Source organism: Gymnoscopelus microlampas, assembly GCF_963454915.1.
Source record: "Gymnoscopelus microlampas genome assembly, chromosome: 20".
NCBI classification, from domain to species: domain Eukaryota; kingdom Metazoa; phylum Chordata; class Actinopteri; order Myctophiformes; family Myctophidae; genus Gymnoscopelus; species Gymnoscopelus microlampas.
In genome coordinates this window covers 41,963,400-41,984,636 of record NC_139957.1, presented here as the reverse complement: position 1 = coordinate 41,984,636, position 21,237 = coordinate 41,963,400, and the positions used below count along the sequence as shown (strand labels likewise).

Sequence of the window (21,237 nt, the reverse complement as noted above, 5' to 3'; positions counted from 1 at the left end):
CAGTCATGAGAGTCATGAGACCTCACTGGATCTGGTTCAGGGTCCTTTTTTTGGATTAATGAAGGAATACGTTATTGAATTGCCACCTAAATTGTGAGTGGAACATGTGTCTGTCAGATTGGATGGATTTGTAGTGAGTAGAGCTTTGGCTGCCTATCAGGCTCTGCTCGCCTCCCGACACTTACTTTTTGCTTCATAGCATTTGATAGAGGGATAATAAAAACACCAAATGTACATAAAAGCTTTTATTACACTTTAAACACAGATTATAGAGTAGAGCGTCAACTCTTTCCTGCACCAAGTTTGATTCTGTGTTGTTTTTAAAGTTTTTGAAATAATAAATGTTACTTGACTGCTGCTATGTCTTGGTGGAGCCTCGACCCATGATAGACTTCTTGGTGTTTAGTTCAGGTCTAAGCAGGATGGTATAACACTTTGGGCCAAACAATGCCAACAATAGACCAAAACTAGATGCTAAAATAGCAAATACCTCCACTACATTTGCATATTTGCCTGGAGAGCTGATATATGCTGGGATGAAGGCTATCCACACGGCACAGAAGATCAACATGCTGAAAGTGATCAACTTGGCTTCATTGAAGTTGTCTGGTAGATTTCTTGCCATGAATGCTAGGATGAAGCTGAGGAGTGCCAGTAAACCAATATATCCTAGTAACACCGCAAAACCAACTGTTGATCCCACTTCACACTCATAGACTATCGTATCACTGCGGTATTGTGTGTTTTTATGAGGAGTTGGTGAGGAAGACACAAGCCAGGCTATGCAGATTATTGCCTGAATAAAAGTAAGAACCAGAACTGTTCCTCTCTGCTGCATTGCACCAAACAACTTCATAATGTCTGCACCCCCAGGAGTGGAGGCCTTGAACACAGCCAACACCACCATAGTCTTTACCAGGATACATGAGACACACAGCACAAAGCTGATCCCAAATGCTGCATGCCTCAGCTGACAAGTCCAGAGAATGGGACGGCCAATAAATAGAAGTGAACACATGAAACATAATTTCAGTGACAACAAAAGTTGAAAGCTGAGTTCTGAGTTGTTGGCGCGTACCATGGGTGTGTCTCGATGATAGATGAAGATTACCAGGACAATGGTACACATAAGTGTGCCTAGCAATGACATGGTTGTCAGGGTGATACCCAGGCCCTCGTGGAAGGAGAGGAACTCCACGACCTTAGGGATACAGTGGTCACGCTGGGGATTGGACCAGAAGCCCTCTGGACAAGTGGTGCACTCTGTAGAGTCTAACAAGGAGGGCAAGGTTAAATGGACAGATAAGTACATCGCCCTAAAGATAACCTACTGTACATAGCTACATAATGTAGACCTACCAGTCTCATTGCTGATCTTTCCCTCAGAACAAGCAATGCAGTCAAAGCAGCAGACAGGTTCCCCTTTCCTTCTGGCCAGACGGGTTCCAGGGGAACAACTCTCACTGCACACTGACCGAGGAGGCTACAGAGGAAAGCAACAGAGTAGCATTTCTATAACATATGGTGCAACTTTATGTTATTATTACGTCCCTTATGGGCAAAAGTGAAAAATCTCTATAGAGGCATTTCACAATGATTCCAATTTGGAGTTGATTGGATGTTGCATTCATGATAAATGGCATTTCGGTAAGAAATAGGCTCCTCCCAATACTCTTTGAAGCCAATTACATGCAAATATTCTTAAATAATCTTGTTTCTTCAACAATCAGTGACATTTGAGCAAATCTGTTTTGGGGCTTTTTTCTTTTTTTCATCTCAAATATTTTTGTAAAGGCAATCATAGCCAGTCGGGATGTAATAATCTTAATGATTGATCCTTATTACATGACTACAGAAATGATTTGCCAAAAACAATAAGCCTCCTAGTAGTATCAAAAAGTGTGCTTTAAAGAAAATAGAAAATGTTGGAAATCGAGTTGGGCAGAAATGGGCCTATATGGGCAGATGCGGCATGATCCAAGAACGTTTGACTGTACGACCTACAGCTCAAAAGTTATAGGCTAAAATTAAGTGGAATGTTATAGAGCCACCAAGAGGCTTATTTGAAAAATACTGGGATGCCCCCCCCCCCACAGTCTGGTGGCCTAGCAGAGATAATTAATTGAGTTTACATCATCAGTTCAACATTAGCTCTTGTAGAAATTAAAAGTTACCTTTGTGGATTCAAAGTTCCAGAAGATTCTGTCTTCATCAAGGATGAGTTGTTCACCCGCGGAGGCTGACTTCTTGAACACACCTACATCCTGAGACTTTGTGCTTCCATCAGGGAGCAATGCCCAGTTCACGACATCATAGATTGGATAAGCATCACCATTCTCATCAAATGATACTTCATCACCAAATGATGTGGTGAAGTTGACCTTTTCCATGTAATACATAAGCTAGAAATGGTGATGAGCAAAGTTATGAAGAGCAAGATACTACTGTATACAATAAATATACTAACAAGATAAGGCCCCTCCACTGATGTGTGGTGTTTTTAGTTTTTTCAACCCAGTTCTATTCCTGTATGTTTTATTTAATTTAATTTTTTCAGAAAACGGGCAAAACAATAATAAAAATCATGGGGCACTGTGTGAAAGGTCCTGACACGGACCAGATGTTTTCAAACATTTTGTGTCCAAGGCACAGCCATGGGTAAGTCAAAATCTCATGGCGAAAATAGCTGAAATACAAGCTCACATCTCATCAGAATGCAACATGTTATGAGCTTGTAGATGTATACAGTAAACCTCCCTTCTCTTAAATGGTTGTCTGCTAATGTGCTGAGCAGGGAGTAATATATAAGCAGAGCCTGAACACCAAGATCAAATATAATATTCACACTTGTGTTTACATTTAAAACAAAAATGTTCTCAAGCTATTTATTATTGGTCTCAATGTATTTGTGAGTTTTCAGACTGAACTTGTGGTTATGGCTGAGTCAGTGACATGAGCGGCCAGTCCTCCCGTAAGCCAATTTATACATAAGGTGTTGGAGTTGCATGAATCAAGTCCACCAATTTCTTTGTTTACAAAAAAAAAGAAATTAATTCCAACGTGCGACCCCAGGAGTACCTTCCCGCGACCCCACTTTGTGTCGCGACCCATATTTTGAGAGGATAGACTAGAATCTTATATAAACACAATTGACACAAGGAATTGATAATCACTTCTGCTGATTATAGGAACATTTTCATCACAGAGATACGTGAAGAATTAGGAGAGACGGAGACCTCTGAATGTTGTGCTGTTGTGCTCCCAGCTCGACTCCCGACACGTCCATTGCAGGCGCTCACTCCGCCAAACAAATTTGGCACAGCGGGTGGTTTTAGAATCCACTATGCTCTTTCCAAAACGTGTTTGGGAAAGATGGATATTTTAGGGAAAGCACACCAACACGCCCATGGGCACACCACCAGGCGCAAATAACGGAGTCGGCATAATGAATAGCGGGTATAGTGGACGCAAGATATCGTTTAGGGACAGTGCCCGGTCCCTTGTGCGTAATTCATGGGTAGCGGGCAGCAGGTGCGGACAAGGCACCGCCAAAAATAGGGCCCCATAGGCTATAATCCTAATAAAGAATGACCTTTTCCTATTCTTTTTACCAATGTCATATTTACACATTCTTTATTATTCTAAATTTGAATCCAACTAGGAACATTAACAGGTAAACTGTGAATTAATATCCCACCTGCCATGGCTGTATTGTCTGCAAACTGGCACAGCTCTGCCCAATGAAAGGCCCTCTTCCTGGCACACATTGCATCATGTCATGGAGGGCATGGGCCAGGGCATACACAGCCTTGTACACATTATAGATGATTCTTGGATCGGCAAAAAGAGTCGTCGAAAGAGCAGGTACTGTTCCTATGTCCTCTTTTCCAGTACACACCCGTCCACCAGCATCCACCCACGCTGACGGAAGGGGTGCAAATTTGCACTGAAAAGTGTGTTCCCAAAACTTCCTCACCTGACGAAACACCATCAAGACTAAAGATCAATTTATACAGTACATACTTTGCACAAGATAAAAGACCAAGAGCTGGGTGTGGCTGCGCACCTGTTGTGCATTGAGGAAATCGAGGCACAACAGGATTAATCAGTCATCTCCACAAACATTCAGGGAGAACCACTGTACGGACAGAAGGGTTACCATCTGCTTTCTTGTGTAAAAGTTATTTTGTAGCTACAGGATCGCAAGACCTAGAACCACAGCATGGCAAGCAGCATGCGATCCTGTATGGCTTTGTGTGAAAATGAAACTTTGTGATTGTGAAACCTGGCTGTCATCTGTCCTACAAGTGAACCTGACACAATTGGTTAAAAAGCAAAAGTTGCAGCTTAAATACTACAGCACATACCATGTTATTTTCTTGTCTGTAGTCAGGATGTATATTTAACAAATAGTCCTTGAGACCTGGTATCTCTCCACGACGTATGGCAAAACCCAGGGTGCCTCTCAGGTACGGCATGTAGTGAGGAGGCATTACCGTAATTATGTTTGCCCAGTACCAAGGGGCTATCCATTGTAGACCTGTCACATTCTGCTTTACCACCTGTCAAATCGCACGCACGCACACGTGAACTCACACGTGCACACACACACACACACACACACACACACACACACACACACACACACACACACACACACACACACACACACACACACACACACACACACACACACACACACAGTCTGTGTGTGTATATATACAGTTCTAAAAACTATTAAGACAAAAACATAACAGTTAGTTATTGCAGAGATCTGTGAATGTGCATTACTAGTACTGTGATCAAAGAAAAAGTAAAAATACTCCATACAAAATGAAATACAAAAGCATTTAAATTCTTGAGCCTAAGACAGTAATACAATTACATTACATTTCTGTTTTTATATCATATATTTAATTTCTACTTCACTTAAATATATCTCCTAAAATGAACATGAATCATGACACCAACCTCGTCCATGAGCTTAAACATATGGTACCCATTTACAAATGCAACGACCACGCGAGCTGTGGATTTCATCATCACAGTGACAGTCCTCTGAAGGTCAGCTGGGTCACTCTCCTTTAGGTCATATGACAAAGCCTCCACATAGGCCACACAACCCACACCAGACTGGGCCAGCTCAGACTGGAAGGACTGGGCAATTCTCACATTGCAGTTATTTTCACCATCAACAAACAGCAATCCTATCCAGGTCCATCCAAACCATCTCAGAATCTGGATTACAGCTCTCACCTGATTGGAGTGATAAGCAGTGGTGGAAGAAGTACTCATACTTTTTTACTTAAGTAAATGCACCAATACCACAAAATAAAAATACTCTGCCACAAGTAAAAGGCGCATTAGCATCAATATAGACTTTAAGTGGAAGTACATCAACATTGTATTTAAGTACAGTATTTGAGTAAATGTATGTAGTTACTTTTTTACCACTGGTGATAAGAGCTTAGGCTACCCAGATTCCACAATGAAAAGGTCTTATCATTATCTTTTGATACTTTCAACAAAGACCTTCAGCTCCAGCAGTAATGTTCACAAGTAAGTGAATAGAGGTGAATGAGATGGGTAGAGTAGTCAATAACTGTGCTCAAGTAAAGGTATTGTTACCTTAAAATATTAAATATGCAAGTGCAAGTAAACATAATCATCAAAGTAAATACAAGTACAAAAGTTTCTAATAAAAAATACTGATATGTATATACTGATATATACTGTATGAAAAGATCTGATGTATTTTTGAAATAATCAGAACTTAAATGAAATGATATGTGCTTGTGCAATAGAAATAAACTATAAAATAGCCATGTGCACATTATAATATTTAACCACATCCCATATCCACTATAGAATATAACACATAAAACAATACACAAATCTCTGCAGTCTCTCTGGGAGAATTAAATAAACAGAATGTGCATTTAATTAAAAAATGTATATAAAAGGTATATAGGTAAAAGACTTATAAGGTTTTCTAGGTATCAAAACATTTAAACAGCAATTACAATTCCCTAAAGGAGTTTTTTATGTTCATTGGAGTGTCCCCTATTCCCTAATAATATTTATATTTATGAATGAAGTCAGCAATTCTATTTTATTGCCATTCATGTAAATGTACCCCATAAAATGTCATTCAGTGATGAGAGTTTAAATTAAATCAAATAATATGATGCCCCTTTTTCACAATCACAAGGTTGTATATTACCTTGTGATATTTCTAGTAATAAAATGTTTAGACTGTCAGAAATTGTATAACTTATGATTTATTTCTCTTTTGAATACCACATATTTGATATGTCACTAGTACAACACACACGTTGTTGAAGTTTTTTTTATTTATTTTTTACAAAAATGTCCTCCCTTACACTGAAAAAACCTGAAAAAAACTGTATTATTATTTAAATACTGGCATTACACTGAATTACTTTCTTGTTACCCAGAATGCCACATATCACTACAGCCCATACATACTGATTAAATGTGATGAAGTTCCTGTAGCAATAACAATTATGTATTATTACTAACAACACTATTATTTTTATTGTCTCCGCCAGGCCGAAGGCATGGCGAGAGAGTATGTTTTACCCTCCGTCCGTCCGTGTGTCCGTGTGTGTGTGTCCTGTCTGTGTGTTAGGAGCTAATCTCTGGCACCGTTGGCCCGGTCGCTGCGAAACTGTGCACACACACTTCCTGGATGCCAATTCAGAACCTCTGCCTCAAATTTTTCACATGGGCCTGTTATAGCGCCACCTGGAGGCCGATTTGTGCAAAACCCATTTTTTTTACATTACTCCTACAGATTTTATCCAAACATCACGCACATCGGTACACAGTATCTCTATAGTCATGTGATCAACACAGATCTGTCCGATTTCCCATATTCCATCCTCATTGCCTATGGTTGGCTTCCAAAGTTTGCAGGATTGGTCCGTTTTGAACAAAATGCCTCAAATCATGAACGCAGGTTGTGATTTCCGTGAAATTTCACAAACACATTCCCACTGGGCAGAGGACGAAATGCCACCCTTTTTCAAATTGGCCTGTTATAGCGCCACCAGCAGCTCTAATTTAGCAAAACACATTTTTGGAAGAAAATGCCTCAAATCATGACTGCAGTGTCCGATCGCCGTGAACGACCTGAGAATAAATGGCACCCTTTTCACATTGGCCTATTATAGCGCCACCAGGAGGCCACAATAACGTACCTGACCTGGCGGAGACCTGTGCTCCGAGGAGCACTTTGTCTAGTTTTACATTTTTTCCGTTGGTAAGATGTGCATACTTAATGTACACAGACATATTACTTAAACATAGCCAAAGGGAAATATTATTGCTGTTAGTAATAATAGTTAAAATCAAATAAAAAAAAAGAATCATTAGCAAATCTTTACTTTTACACCTTTACATTGGGCACAAATGTAAAGTAATTGTATGTACATTTTATGTCCTTCACAAAATATACTTAAGTAAAACATATCTTACAAGTACAATTTATATATGTATAAAAAAGTACTTTAGTACATGTAACTCATTACTACCCACATCTGGTAATATGTAATATTGATTACACTCACTAGACAGTAATGAGTGTAATCAGTATTACCTAGTGACTTGAGGGAGGTATATCTCTAGTGTGTGGAACTGGAACATGAACTACTTGATAACAACATATTTTGTGAAAATGTCACCTGGAAGGCATCACTTGGGATTGTTCTAAAGAATGAGGGGAACTGGTTCCTCTCACTCAGCCAGGAGCAGATGTCAATATAACTGATCTGCCAAAGACACAAAACATCTGTTCTATAATACACCACATTGTTTTGAGAAAACGTCCTTAATTTACAAGGCATTTAGCAGATGCTCTTATCCAGAGTGACTTACAATAAGCAAGGTAAATAATCACAACATATAACGCAGAGAGACAGTGTTGTAGTGCCTCAGGAAACTAGGATCCAAGGTAAAACCTAAACCTAGCATCTGTGTAAACGGTATGCTACAGTATATGAATAACATGCTTAAGATTTGTGGTCAAGAAAAAAAGAATCTAAGAAACAAAACATGAAAACCTTTTACTGTGACTAAGATAGTAGCCATATCTTGGTCGCTATAGAATCAATCGAGAGAAGTTGGCAAGAAGTGGTACAGGGAGAGTGAAGTGCTAGGGGGAGAGATGGAGTCGGACACTCTCTTTTCCTGGTGCTTCGTCAAGGTCGACGAGGTTTTTAGGTAACATTTCTGTGAGGTTAAGGTTAGGCATAGTGTTTGTGAGGTTAAGGTTAGGCATAGTGTTTGTGAGGTTAGGGTTAGGCATAGTGTTTGTGAGGTTTACGGTTAAGGTCAGGTTTAGGCATAGTTTTTGTGAGGTGAAAGGTTAGGGTTTAGGCGACCCCTGGGCGACACACCACAAACTTAAACCCACATACAGATTTAACCACTATCAAAATGGTCATTGTAAGTAAATATTCTTAAACATAAAAATAAAACAACCTCCCCCCTGCAAAAGACAAAAGAAATACAAGATTATCTGCAATCTCACAAACTGTCGAATCGCATTGGACAAAATACATTAGGGCATTTGAAAAGAAAACATACATAAAAAGATGAACAATGGAAATACAAGTTTTCTGTCCTACAGCGATGATATTTTATAATTGTAAATAATCAAATAACCTAAATTGAACATATATAAAATTGGTGATGATAAAGGTGGGTTCAAGTAGACTTACCATGGGCACTCTGTACAAACCTAATATTCTAGAGATCTGAATAGAACCTATTCCACACAACATTCCCAGCATTGGAGGGGACCCAGCACAGCTCTCATTCAGTTGAAACACCTTCTCTCTCCCACTGACCAATTTCAATGCTGCAGGGACAGCTCCAAATTTGGGACAGCTGTCATAGAGACTATATCCCAGAGTCACGTTGGGTAGAAGACTGGGGTTTCTGTTGATCTCAGTAATGGCAAAAGCCACGGTCTGGGACCATGAGAACCCTTGAATGAGAAAACTAACACACAAAATATTACTGTAACTTTACATATTTATCTTTGTATAAATACACATCAACTAATCCTATGTGGTACTACGTATCTAAACAAGTTCCCTGTTCTCATGCTTGCTATTATATGTGTGATACTCACCCTTTGCAAGTGGGGTACTGTGGCTCGGAGGTGAAAGACGACTCATGGTAGACAGGCTGGTGGTAGATGGGAAACAAGCCACCCAGAACAATGTCTCCAGCCTTATACATTCTGCTGAGACTAAACTGTGCCTGTAACTCACAAGAAGAGGAAGGTGAGGAAGACAAAGCAGAATATGAAGAGAACAATATCAAGGTCAAGTACAGGTATGAAAGCAGGTGTATGTCTAGAGAAGCCCTCATGACTGCCCTCCTCTGTCTGACCACTCCTTTGTCCAGTTGCTATGTTTTATAGACAGTGCTATGCCATCCCCTGTGTCAACATAGCACACTACGTAATGTTTCACAACAACATATGTGGCAGAGGCAGGGCTTAACATACATGAGCAATCCAGTCCTTTCAAAATAATGTTTGTGTGTCATGACACTACCTTACCAGGGCTACATTGGCAATGCTTCGTCCACTGAGGTCATGAAATTAATAGATAACAGCAATAATAATAATGACAATAAATTATTATTCTAAATGGTAATAATGAATATAGCGGCAAGCAGCAATACAGGGGGCCAAGCAATATTCACAATAACATTATTAATAATACTATTAAATATAGCTGCAAGCAGCAATACAGAGGGCCAAGCAATATCCACATTAAGCCATAGCAACAGAAAGCTGTCAGTCGGCTTCAAATTCCTATTGGCAGGTACACACTCTACTTTTAAAGTCGTCCGGTAGTCATCAGATCCTTATGCATTTCACACTATACAACTCTCTTTCTTCAAATTGGCTGTCGTAATATCGTTTTGGTTTTCACATTAGATTGATTGCTGACAAGGGATGACACACTGCAAGATTTCACCAGGATGCGACCCAATACATTTTGTTATATTCCAATTATTTTTAACCAGAAGTTCGGCCCGCTGCACGGGCCTCACCTCTAGCGCCCGCGCCCACGTAGCGCCCACTTGGCAGGGCATATCAGGGGTGTAGCGTCATGAGGGCCATTGGGGCCAGTGGGGCCATGGCTCGGTCAGTAAAGACCCTCTAGTGCGTCTGATATCTGGCATAGAGGGGCGGATTCAAAATCTCCAGAGAAAACATCCGTGGGCTCCTATTGTTTCACCGATCTGTGCGCCTACCCCGCGCCCCTCCTCCTCCCTCAATGTGCAGTATTGAGAGCCCTGACGTCACAACATTTGGAGCGACGCCCACTGCACTTTGGTTGGTTGGGGAAATGAAAGGTTGACTCCCACTTCCTATGCCAGGAATGTCAACAGCCTGGTCCAGCCTCTTATTTTTGAGCAAAACGCGAAAGAAAATAAAAGCCTGCAGATCGAGACTAGGGCCCACCTAGGGTCCAGGTAGAACCCACGTATAGCCCACACGGGCAAGCCCAAGTGGGACCCAAGTGGATCCCGCTTACATTGCCCACTGTATGCCCTTATAGTTCAGCCCACCTTGAAACCATATGGGACCCACGTCAGCCCCACATAAATTGCCAAGTTGGGGTACACCTACGGCCCAGGTAGAACCCTAAAGCCTGCATGAGCAAACCCAGTTAGGACCCACCTCGGTCTCACATAAACTTGCCTAGTTGGGGCCCACCTAAGGTCCAGGTAGAACCTACTTATAGCCCACATGGGCATCCCAGTTAGGACCCACCTCGGCCCCACATAGAATTGCCTAGGTGGGGCCCACCTAAGGCCCAGGTAGAACACACTTATATCCCACAAGGGCATCCCAGTTGGGACTCAAGTGGATCCCGCTGACATTGCCGACATGGGGCCCATATGGTTTAGCCCACCTTGAAACCATAAGGGAACTACGTTGCTGTGCTGGCTGGAATGCACACGTTGCGTCATACCTGAATCAGAATCAGTGTAGTGTATAGTTTGATGTGTATGTAACAGACATACCTGCGGTGTGTAGATCGATGTCCATATGGAAGTCAATGTCCAGCAGTGTCTTTTGTTTCTTCAACAGAGTTATTAATGTCTCTATCTCTCTCTGGAAGAGGTTGCACATGAACTCTGCAGCCGCACTGAGGGGCTCCAACACAAACACTCTGACATTAAGCTTCGCACAACAAACATCAGCACCACGCTGCTGTTTGTCCAAAACACACAATATCTCCTCTCCCACCAACGTCATGTGTTCATTTATCGACAGCCGTACAGACTCAATTTGACACATTTTACCGCGTTTATCCAGCTCTCACTGACTCTCCCCTAATAGGACCGAAATTATCTGAAATGACTACATTACCTAATGCACCCTAAACGTGCGTTGCACTGGGCGGACCTGCCATTACGTTAGTTACTGGAGTTACTGTGGAGCGACACATTAGTTCTCTACAAGACACACAAGCCCACGAAATACACCAGTTAGCGCTTTGGTTGTTGCTAAGATACGGTGTATGGCCCATAGCTCGTCTGGCCCATAGCTTGTAGATCTCTCACACATCTCCCCCCTCCCAGTTGTGTTGCCAGGTTTGCTTATTGTATACGCAATGGTGGGCTTATTTGGTCGCGCTTTTGGGCTCGTTTGCATAGAGCGCACGCCAGCGCTTGTTTCTCGCCTGTTTCTCGGACGTGGCAACGTCAAAGGGTGCTCACTGTGTCTCAGATGATTGGCTGTTAAAACGGACCAGCCGGAAGTAAATTGCGAGCTGAAATATATAGCACTTTATGATTATTAGAAAAGGAGACACATGTGCAGGTGGAAAAGAAAGTAGAAGTACTTATATACTTTTGCATGAGTGATTTTTGTAGCAAGTTGGGAGAGAAGTGGACCAGTGCTTTGGCCGTGAGTCGTTCCTAAAAAGTTCAGGTTCCAAAGGCACGTGTCGTCTCTGATTGAGTTGTGAGATATGTATTGCTTATTGTCTTTCATGTTCGTTCTACTTGATGAGGGCAACTGCAATTTCCCTCAGGGCTCAATAAAGTATTTCTATTCTATTCTATTCTACAATATTCCTTTCGCTTCACCGACGTATGTTCACAAAAACGCACAAGGTTTTATCAACATAATCAAGTGAGACACCAATATGACACCTGAATTTACCTCTTCTATCTAGATAGATAGATATACCTATATTATAGGTATATTACAGTATATAGATAGATCTTTATTCCATTATAGATTCTATATGGATTGATATCCATCTATTGAGAGAGACATACAGACAGGAGGGCCAAAATAGGTCGGCGCCAGCTTAATCAGCGCAAAAATCGCGCTGTGTGAACCTGCCATAAGGTGGATGTTAGGGGTGCATTTTCTACCACTGTAAGAAATCTGAGGAAAAATAGGCAATGCCTTTAGGCCTAAAATATGAAATGAGCTATTTAGCGCCACTGTATGGTGGCATGGATTACAGACAGATCTTACAGGTAGACCGCAGCACAGGAGACTGTAGGTATGTCAATCAGAAGTGCTAGTGACCAACATACTGTAGTTGCTCCCCTGGGCACTTTGCTGTCACTTGCTGACTACCGGTACCTGTACCACCGGTCCCTAACATTATTAATCCCGGGAACACAAGCAACCTGAAGAGGCTGGTCAGGAAGGCTGACTCCATCATTGGAGCTACTTTGGATGAGGTGGAGAAGGTGGCGGAAGCGTGTGTAATAAGGAAGCTGGATGTTATCATGGCAAACCACTCACACCCCCTCCACAGGGAGATTGTTGCGCAGTTAAGCAGGAGGGGTAATGATAGATTCATTAGACCCAGGAGGACGTTAAATTGACTTAGTCTGTCCTTTTTGCCAGTTGCCATGAAGATATACAACAAGGCACACAATGGTCGATCGGCCCGGTCAATTGACAATACTTTTGACAGTTTTGGAATAACACCAGTACAATATCGGACGGACACTGACTCTGATAGTCTTGCATGGAGGCTGTATGTAATATCACTGATGTATTCCGACAATATAACGATATCTATATTTTCTGTGATGTCGTAACGCCTGTCCGATTGCTTGTCTTTGCTAGCGTATTTTCCTCAGTTTGGTGTGGTATTCTGTAATGACACTGTGATCACAGTATTTGGTTGAAATAAATTATAAAAAGAATCAGCCTGATTCTGTAGCTTTTCAAGCAGCTGCCCTCACATCTCCTGGATGCAACAATGGCTGCCTTGGCTGGCCCTGCTTTAAACATATATAGTTCTTCTACTATGGCTTGCTACTGCCATTTGTTACAACTTTTAATGCTACTACAACTGCTGCTATTATGACTGCTAATAGCATGAGCATGATTTTGCTACGCTGTTACTGCTACAGGTAATGATATTTCTTTGATTCAAAATCTTTGTTTGGCCGTCCCAGTCGGTGATTAGTGAAACGGTGTGAAAGGAGTCCCCCATACCAGAGCTGTTTCTTTTGCCATAACCTTTGACCTGTTTTTCATAGCCACTTGTGAGTTGCTTCATTGGACTTGGTTTACAGTAGAGTCCTTATCCTTCATTGGCGTTACTTTGATTTGCCCCGTTCTGATCGGTCGATATTTGATAGTTCCTATCCTTTGACATAACTTGACCTGCTTGTCGTAGACACTTGTGAGTCACAATCGTTAGACTCGGTTTAAATTACCTGTCCTTCATTGGTGTTACTTAGATCCGCCCAGTGTTCTGATTGGTCAATATTGTAGAGTTTCTATCTTTTGTCATGAGACCTCACTGGATCTGGTTGAGGGTCCTTTTACTTAATTTGAGTTGTTAGGCTTTGGAGGGACAGCAAGTGCATTTTTCGGCAGCGGAAGCTGCCGCGGAGCTGCCGACGTCGGAATGGCGTGCTGCCGGCGGGGGAGCGGCGGGATGCCGGCGGTGTAGCGGCAGGATGCCGGCGGCGGAACAGCCCGTTACGGGAGGCGGGGCGGCGGCAGCAGCGGCGGAGCAGCAGTTTCCTATCCCTAAACCTAACCCTAACCCCCTTGGTGGCAGCGGTGGCCTAGTGGTTAGAGGGGCGGCCTTGATACCGGAAGGTCCCTAGTTCGATTCCCCAATTCATCACATCAATCATGAATCACCGCTGAATAGCCCTTGAGCAAGGCTTCCATGCAGGGTCCGGCTGGAAACAAGTTTCGTACTTAGTCCGACACCCTGGGTAAACAACAAACTTTGCTTTGCTAACCCTACCTCCACAAAAAAAATAAAAACATGCCTAAACCTAACCCTAACCTCAGTAAAACTATACCTAAACTTAACCCTAACCCTAACCTCAGTAATATTTTATTACAAGGATTAGTAGGCTACAGTCCTACTGATTCCGCGGTGCTGCTCCACTGCCGGCAGCTGCCGCCGCTCCGCCGGCAGCTCCCGCTCCTCCACCGGCAGTTCCGCAGCAGTTTCCGCTGCCGGAAAATGCACCTTCTGTAGCTTTGTTCTGATTATTTGATGTTTATAATCAAACAGATTTTCCCCACGCACGCACACGCTGGTTGCATCTTTGTGTTGCAATCAGCTGCAGCTGTTGAGGCCGTGCTCATACGGACGGACGGACGGACGGACAAACACACACGGTCAAATGTAGAAGTGGTTGGCACCACTCAAAAAGTATTTATTTTAGTTGCTGTTTTGTAAAAAAAACGATATAAGTTGCATGCATTATTAACATGACATAACACAACAAAACAACACATTACAACAAACCAACACAAGCAAGAACAGATCACAACACAACAACATTACATCGCATCACAACACAACTTAATTATAATATAATATATATATATATATATATATATATATATATATATATATATATATATATATATATATATATATATATATTATATATATACCACTAGGTTAATATATCAGGCTTGTCTTAGTCAACCAAGATTTTACTCGATGACTTTTTTATGCTGCCTTTATCCATGCTGAAGTAATAATTACTTCCTAAATGATGAGCACTTGTAAACTCTAAATATAAATCCATCATTCTTCTAGCAGTCTGTAGGCCAATAGCCAGTAACCATTGTGAACATTAGAATGTTAAGTGTTCAACCTCAGCAACCTGAAAAAGACACAGGGATACCAGCTTTACAATACATGACTGGCTGAAGAGTCAAGTTGTATTTCTCTCTCCTGTTGCAAGTTTGATTTTGTGTTGATTACATTAAAATTTAATTTAAAAAGCTATGTCTTGGTGGAGCCTCGACCCATGATGGACTTCTTAGTGTTTCTCTCAGGTCTCAGCAGCATGGTATAACACTTTGGGCCAAACAATGCCACCAGTAGACCAAAACTAGATGCTAAAATAGCAAATACCTCCACCACATTTGCATATTTGCCAGGAGAGCTGATATATGCTGGGATGAAGGCTATCCACATGGCACAGAAGATCAACATGCTGAAAGTGATTAACTTGGCTTCATTGAAGTTGTCTGGGAGATTTCTTGCCAGGAAAGCTAGGACAAAGCTGAGGAGTGCCAGTAAACCAATATAACCTAGTAACACTGCAAAACCAACTGTTGAGCCCACTTCACACTCATAGATTATCTTATCACTGTGGTATTGTGTGTTTTTATGAGGAGTTGGTGAGGCAGACACAAGCCAGGCTGTGCAGATTATTGCCTGGATGAAAGCAAGAACCAGAACTATTCCTCTCTGCTGCATTGCACCAAACAACTTCATAATATCTGCACCCCCAGGAGTGGAGGCCTTGAACACAGCCAACACCACCATAGTCTTTACCAGGATACATGAGACACACAGCACAAAGCTGATCCCAAATGCTGCATGCCTCAGCTGACAAGTCCAGAGTGTGGGACGGCCAATAAATAGAAGTGAACACATGAAACTAGGGCTGGGACTCGATTAAAAAAATTAATCTAATTAATTAGAGGCTTTGTAATTAATTAATCTAAATTAATCGCATGTTTAATCGCATATCAATATTTGACCTGAGAAGCAATTTCTTTTCAGTTAAAACAGATTTTGGTATATGAGTGAATCAATGAGTGAATACATAAGTTTAAGCAACAAAGAATTGTTCTGCACACAACCGTGTTTTTATCCACGCTTCCATCAGAGAGTTTTTTAAATCTAAGTTTCCCATCCACTGGGCCAAGCAAAGCAGTCTAATCGGCTTCTTGTCCCATTGCGTGCACTGGGGTGTGTTGGCTGTTGGTTGGTGCACTGGTATGATTGGTACACCTGAAACTAGCCCATGAGAAAGGTTCTGTGGTGCATAAACTAAGTGCGATTAAAATGCGATTAATTTTTTTAATCGCGTTAATTTTATGTAATTAATTAATCTAAATGAATCAGTTAAAGTCCCAGCCCTACATGAAACATAATTTCAGTGAAAATAAAAGTTGAAAGCTGAGTTCTGAGTTGTTGGCGCGTACCATGGGTGTGTCTCGATGATAGATGAAGATTACCAGGACAATGGTACACATAAGTGTGCCTAGCAATGAAATGGTTGTCAGGGTGATACCCAGGGCCTCGTGGAAGGAGAGGAACTCCACGACCTTAGGGATACATTGGTCACGCTGGGGATTGGGCCAGAAGCCCTCTGGACAAGTGGTGCACTCTGTAGAGTCTAACAAGGAGGGCAAGGTTAAACGGACAGATAAGTACATCATCGCCCTAAAGATGACCTACTGTACATAGCTACATAATGTAGACCTACCAGTCTCATTGCTGATCTTTCCCTCAGAACAAGCAATGCAGTCAAAGCAGCAGACAGGTTCCCCTTTCCTTCTGGCCAGACGGGTTCCAGGGGAACAACTCTCACTGCACACTGACCGAGGAGGCTACAGAGGAAAGCAACAGAGTAGCATTTCTATAACAAATGGTGCAACTTTATGTAATTATTGCATCCCTTATGGGCAAAAGTGAAAAAGCTCTATAGAGGCCTTTCACAATGATTCCAATTTGGAGTTGATTAGATGTTGCGTTCATGATAAATGGCATTTTGGTAAGAAATAGGCTCCTCCCAATATTTTTTTAAGCCAATTACACGCAAACATTCTTAAATAATCGTGTTCATTCAACAATCAGTGACATTTGAGCAAATCTATCCTTCAGGCCCTCATTCAAATTTGGGGTAGATTGGATGCTGCGTTTTTGGGGCTTTTTTCTTTTTTTCATCTGAAATGTTTTTTGTAAAAGCAATCATAGCCAGTCGGCATGTAATATGAAACATATGAATGATTGATGTTTATTACATGATTCCAGAAATGATGTACCAAATGTGTTTTACCTCCTAGTAGTAGCAAAAGGTGTGTTTTAAAGAAAATAGAAAATGTTGGAAAAATTAGTTTGGCAAAAATGGTTGTGGTCTATTGGCAGTTGCGGTATGATCGAGAACATTTGACCGTACGACCTACAGCTCAAAAGTTACAGGCCAAAATGAACACATTGGGTGCCAGAATTTTATAATAACAGATTACATTCGGTGCCAGAAATCTCACCATTAAGCTGCGCGGCGCTGTTTAAGCTATAGCTCCAAGACGAGAAATCCTTGTGAAACAAAGCATGCGTTCATTTTGCACGATGGTCCTGGCTAACGCCTGGAAGGATAAAATCTTTCACGTGAGTAACAATGGCGGAGTGATCGTGCATACAAAATGAGTCGTTTTCCCCAGCGTAAAAAGTTTTGGAGTTATAGGGGTTTTAGAGAAGGAGATTGAACGGAAGCGGATGGGAGCCATGTTTTTGACACGGTGATCCATCTGTCCTTTCCTTCTCAGAATCACCACGGGTAATTCCAGAGCTGTTCCAGCCCCTCCCGTGTGGAAAAAAACGAAAAAAACAAAAAGACTGAAAACACGGTTCAGACCGTGTTCGGCACCAAATTGCTACTCTGTGAAAACACGGTTCAGACCGTGTTTGGCACCCGATGTGTTAAGTGGCATGTTATAGCTCCACCAAGGCCTATTTGAAAAAAAAAATTGTTCAACATTAGCCCTTGTAGAAATTAAAAGTTATTACCTTTGTGGATTCAAAGTTCCAGAAGATTCTGTCTTCATCAAGGATGAGTTGTTCACCCGCGGAGGCTGACTTCTTGAACACACCTACCTCCTGATACTTTGTGCTTCCATCAGGGAGCAACGCCCAGTTCACGACATCATAGATTGGATAAGCATCACCATTCTCATCAAATGATACTTCATCACCAAATGATGTGGTGAAGTTGACCTTTTCCATGTAATACATAAGCTAGAAATGGTTATGAGCAAAGTTATGAAGAGCAAGATACTACTGCATACAATATAGTCACAAGTTAAGGCCCTTCCACTGGTGTGTTTGATTCCTGTGTATGTTTTATTTTATTTTATTTTTTCAGATGTGTAAAAATATATAAATCACATCATGAGGCTCTGTGTGCAAGGTCCTCACAGGGGGGTGACCAGGTGTTTTCAAACATTTTGTGTCCAAGTCACAGCCATGGGTAAGTCAAAATCTCATAGCGAAAATAGCTGAAATACAATCTCACATTTCATCAGAATGCAACATGTCATGAGCATGTAGATCGCGGTCCTCACACCTACGCTGCACCGCTGATCCGACTAATATGCCCATATACTGTATGCAGTTCTCTGTTTATGTTAGTCATTGTCCCTTTTATGCCCATATGTGGAGATCTCTGATGGTAAATGCCCATATATGGCCATGTCTCCCTTTGTGCCCATATATGGAGCCGATTGAATTGTTTGCGCCTGATGCCATGACGACATGTTGAGGTTAGACAACACACTTCCCTTGGGGGGTTTGTTATCGATGTATACAGTATATATCCCTTCTCTTAAAATGGTTGCTAATGTGCTGAGCAGGGAGTAATTTACAGCAGAGCCTGAACACCAAGATCAAATATAATATTCACACTTGTATTTACATTTAAAAAATAAAATGTTCTCAGGCTATTTATTATTGGTCTCAATGTATTTGTGAGTTTTCTGACTGAACTTAAGGTTATGGCTGAGTCAGTGACATGAGCGGCCGGTCCTCCCGTAAGCCAATTTATATATAAGATATTATAGGTTTGGGGGTTTGTCAGAGTGCCCGCTGTACCCGTCTGTCTGTGTCCCTTTCCTGTCTTTTTCTGTTGGCAATTTGGCGCTGTTCATTTTACTCCGATAGGGTACAAATGAAACCAAATGGGCCCGTAAGCCAGCTGTCTTAAGAGCCACCCGAACGTAATTCCTGCCAAATAACTAGGCTACATAGTTTGAGGAGTTAACACATTGACTGCCAGAGTTTTTTCAGAACAGTCTGTAGCCTCTGCCAGGGTTTTGCCATGATTTTGGTACCTGTTCGTGTAGCCACAGATTTTTTTCCTCCAGTATGATTGATCCCCAGATGGTTTCTAATCACAGATGAGATTCAGGTGTGGTTTCACAAATGTCAACGAGGTCATTTTTACCTCGTTAACATGTGTTGTTTGATGTTTGAATATAGCTCAAAACCAGTAGTTTTAAACCAAAAAATCACACCTGTGTGAAGGTAGCGGCGCCTTTGATATATTTTGTCATAGATATATGTTTCTACTAGAGAAACAATATTAAATCTCTGTAAATTTATTTCAAGGCTTCCAGTGGCACTAAATAGTGCCATTGGAAGCGAATCACCAAATGCATTCCAAGGTAAGTGGCAAAAACTGATCTGTCATAGCTGATAGAGTGGGTACCTAAAAAATAAACTTTGTGTGTGCGTGTGTATACATGTGGTACCAGAAAGATATGTATGTGTTATGAAATAATCTATACAATTTATAAGCCGTACCCAGAGTGTTTATGTTCCGGACTTTTACAGTTTATATAAACCATCTAATTTTGTATTCATGATATAATATTGATGTCATGAATAGTTCCCTTGCCTGACCAATCAGAACGTTGACGGACCTGACCAATCAGAACCTCGACGGGCCTGACCAATCAGAACGTTGACGGACCTGACCAATCAGAACCTCGACGGGCCTGACCAATCAGAACGTTGACGGACCTGACCAATCAGAACCTTGGCGGGCCTGACCAATCAGAACGTTGACGGACCTGACCAATCAGAACCTTGGCGAGCCTGACCAATCAGAACGTTGACGGACCTGACCAATCAGAACCTCGACGGGCCTGACCAATCAGAACGTTGACGGACCTGACCAATCAGAACCTTGGCGAGCCTGACCAATCAGAACGTTGACGCAAAAGCCAGGTATAGAGGGCTAATATCCGCTCTGAACTGAGTATGTTTAAACTCCCCCGCCCCCCCACTCGCGGCCGAAAGAAAAGGCATTCTTTTTCTTTGGGTACTTTATTAACAGTCTGCCAATAGTACAGTGGTACTGGTATGATTTTACAACAATGAATGTCAACTCAGACTCACTCATGACTTTACCGACCACGACCACCACCAGCAGCGGAGCTGGCTGTGCTATCCTCCGCTTCCTCCTCCTCCTCCTCCTCCTCACAGTTGGCCGGGTCACGGGCACGGCTACCGCTGCTGCTCGCCGCGGCGGATCTGACTGTGCTGTTCGCCTCGGCGGCCTCGGCGGGTTTGAAGAAATTTAGTTTCTGCTGGGTGAATCTCTTCTTTGCTGAAGGTGCTGGTGGCTTCATCTTGCTATTAGTGCAGTAAAGGCAAGCCTCTCTCTCTTAGTTTGTGAACTTTGTGTTAATTTACCTGCTAGGTGAAGACTGTCTAGAGCCGGCAAAACGTAAACAAATGGGAGCGCGCTGCAAGTACGAGCGGCTGCGCGTTGCCTGCGAGTATGAGCGCGTGCACCCCCCCCTCATACTCGCGTGCGGCTTGGCGCAGATTGTTATGAGCAGGTGCTCTGAATCTTTAATTAGACAGCGGTCTGTTATTGAGATCACCACTGAATTCAGCGATTGACCAATCAGAATCAAGCATTCAACCAAGCCGTGTAATACATTGTATTAACATACTCAACCATGCATACAGATTGGACAAAATTAAATTTTATTAATTAAAACAAAGTTACATAGTGACGCACTAAGTAAATGTAACTCATTACTACCCACACCTCTATGTAATATTATTGATTACACGTACTAGAGGGAGGTATTTGTCAAGTGTGTGTGTGTAACTGGAACATGAACTACTTATATAT

General features: G+C 41.9%; 1 protein-coding gene across 1 annotated transcript; it reads right to left on the bottom strand.

Moving 5' to 3' along the window:
* Positions 1–358: 358 nt before the first annotated feature.
* On the bottom strand, positions 359–20,722 carry LOC311036143 (extracellular calcium-sensing receptor-like; the record flags this gene model as incomplete). The annotated part of the gene is made up of 8 exons (XM_084044667.1): positions 359–1,272; positions 1,360–1,483; positions 2,175–2,402; positions 4,972–5,148; positions 7,707–7,793; positions 8,874–8,996; positions 16,514–16,707; positions 20,506–20,722. The coding sequence occupies 8 exons, from the start codon at positions 20,720–20,722 to the stop codon at positions 359–361; spliced, it is 2,064 nt and encodes a 687-aa protein (XP_083900793.1).
* Between the last annotated feature and the right edge of the window lie 515 nt (positions 20,723–21,237).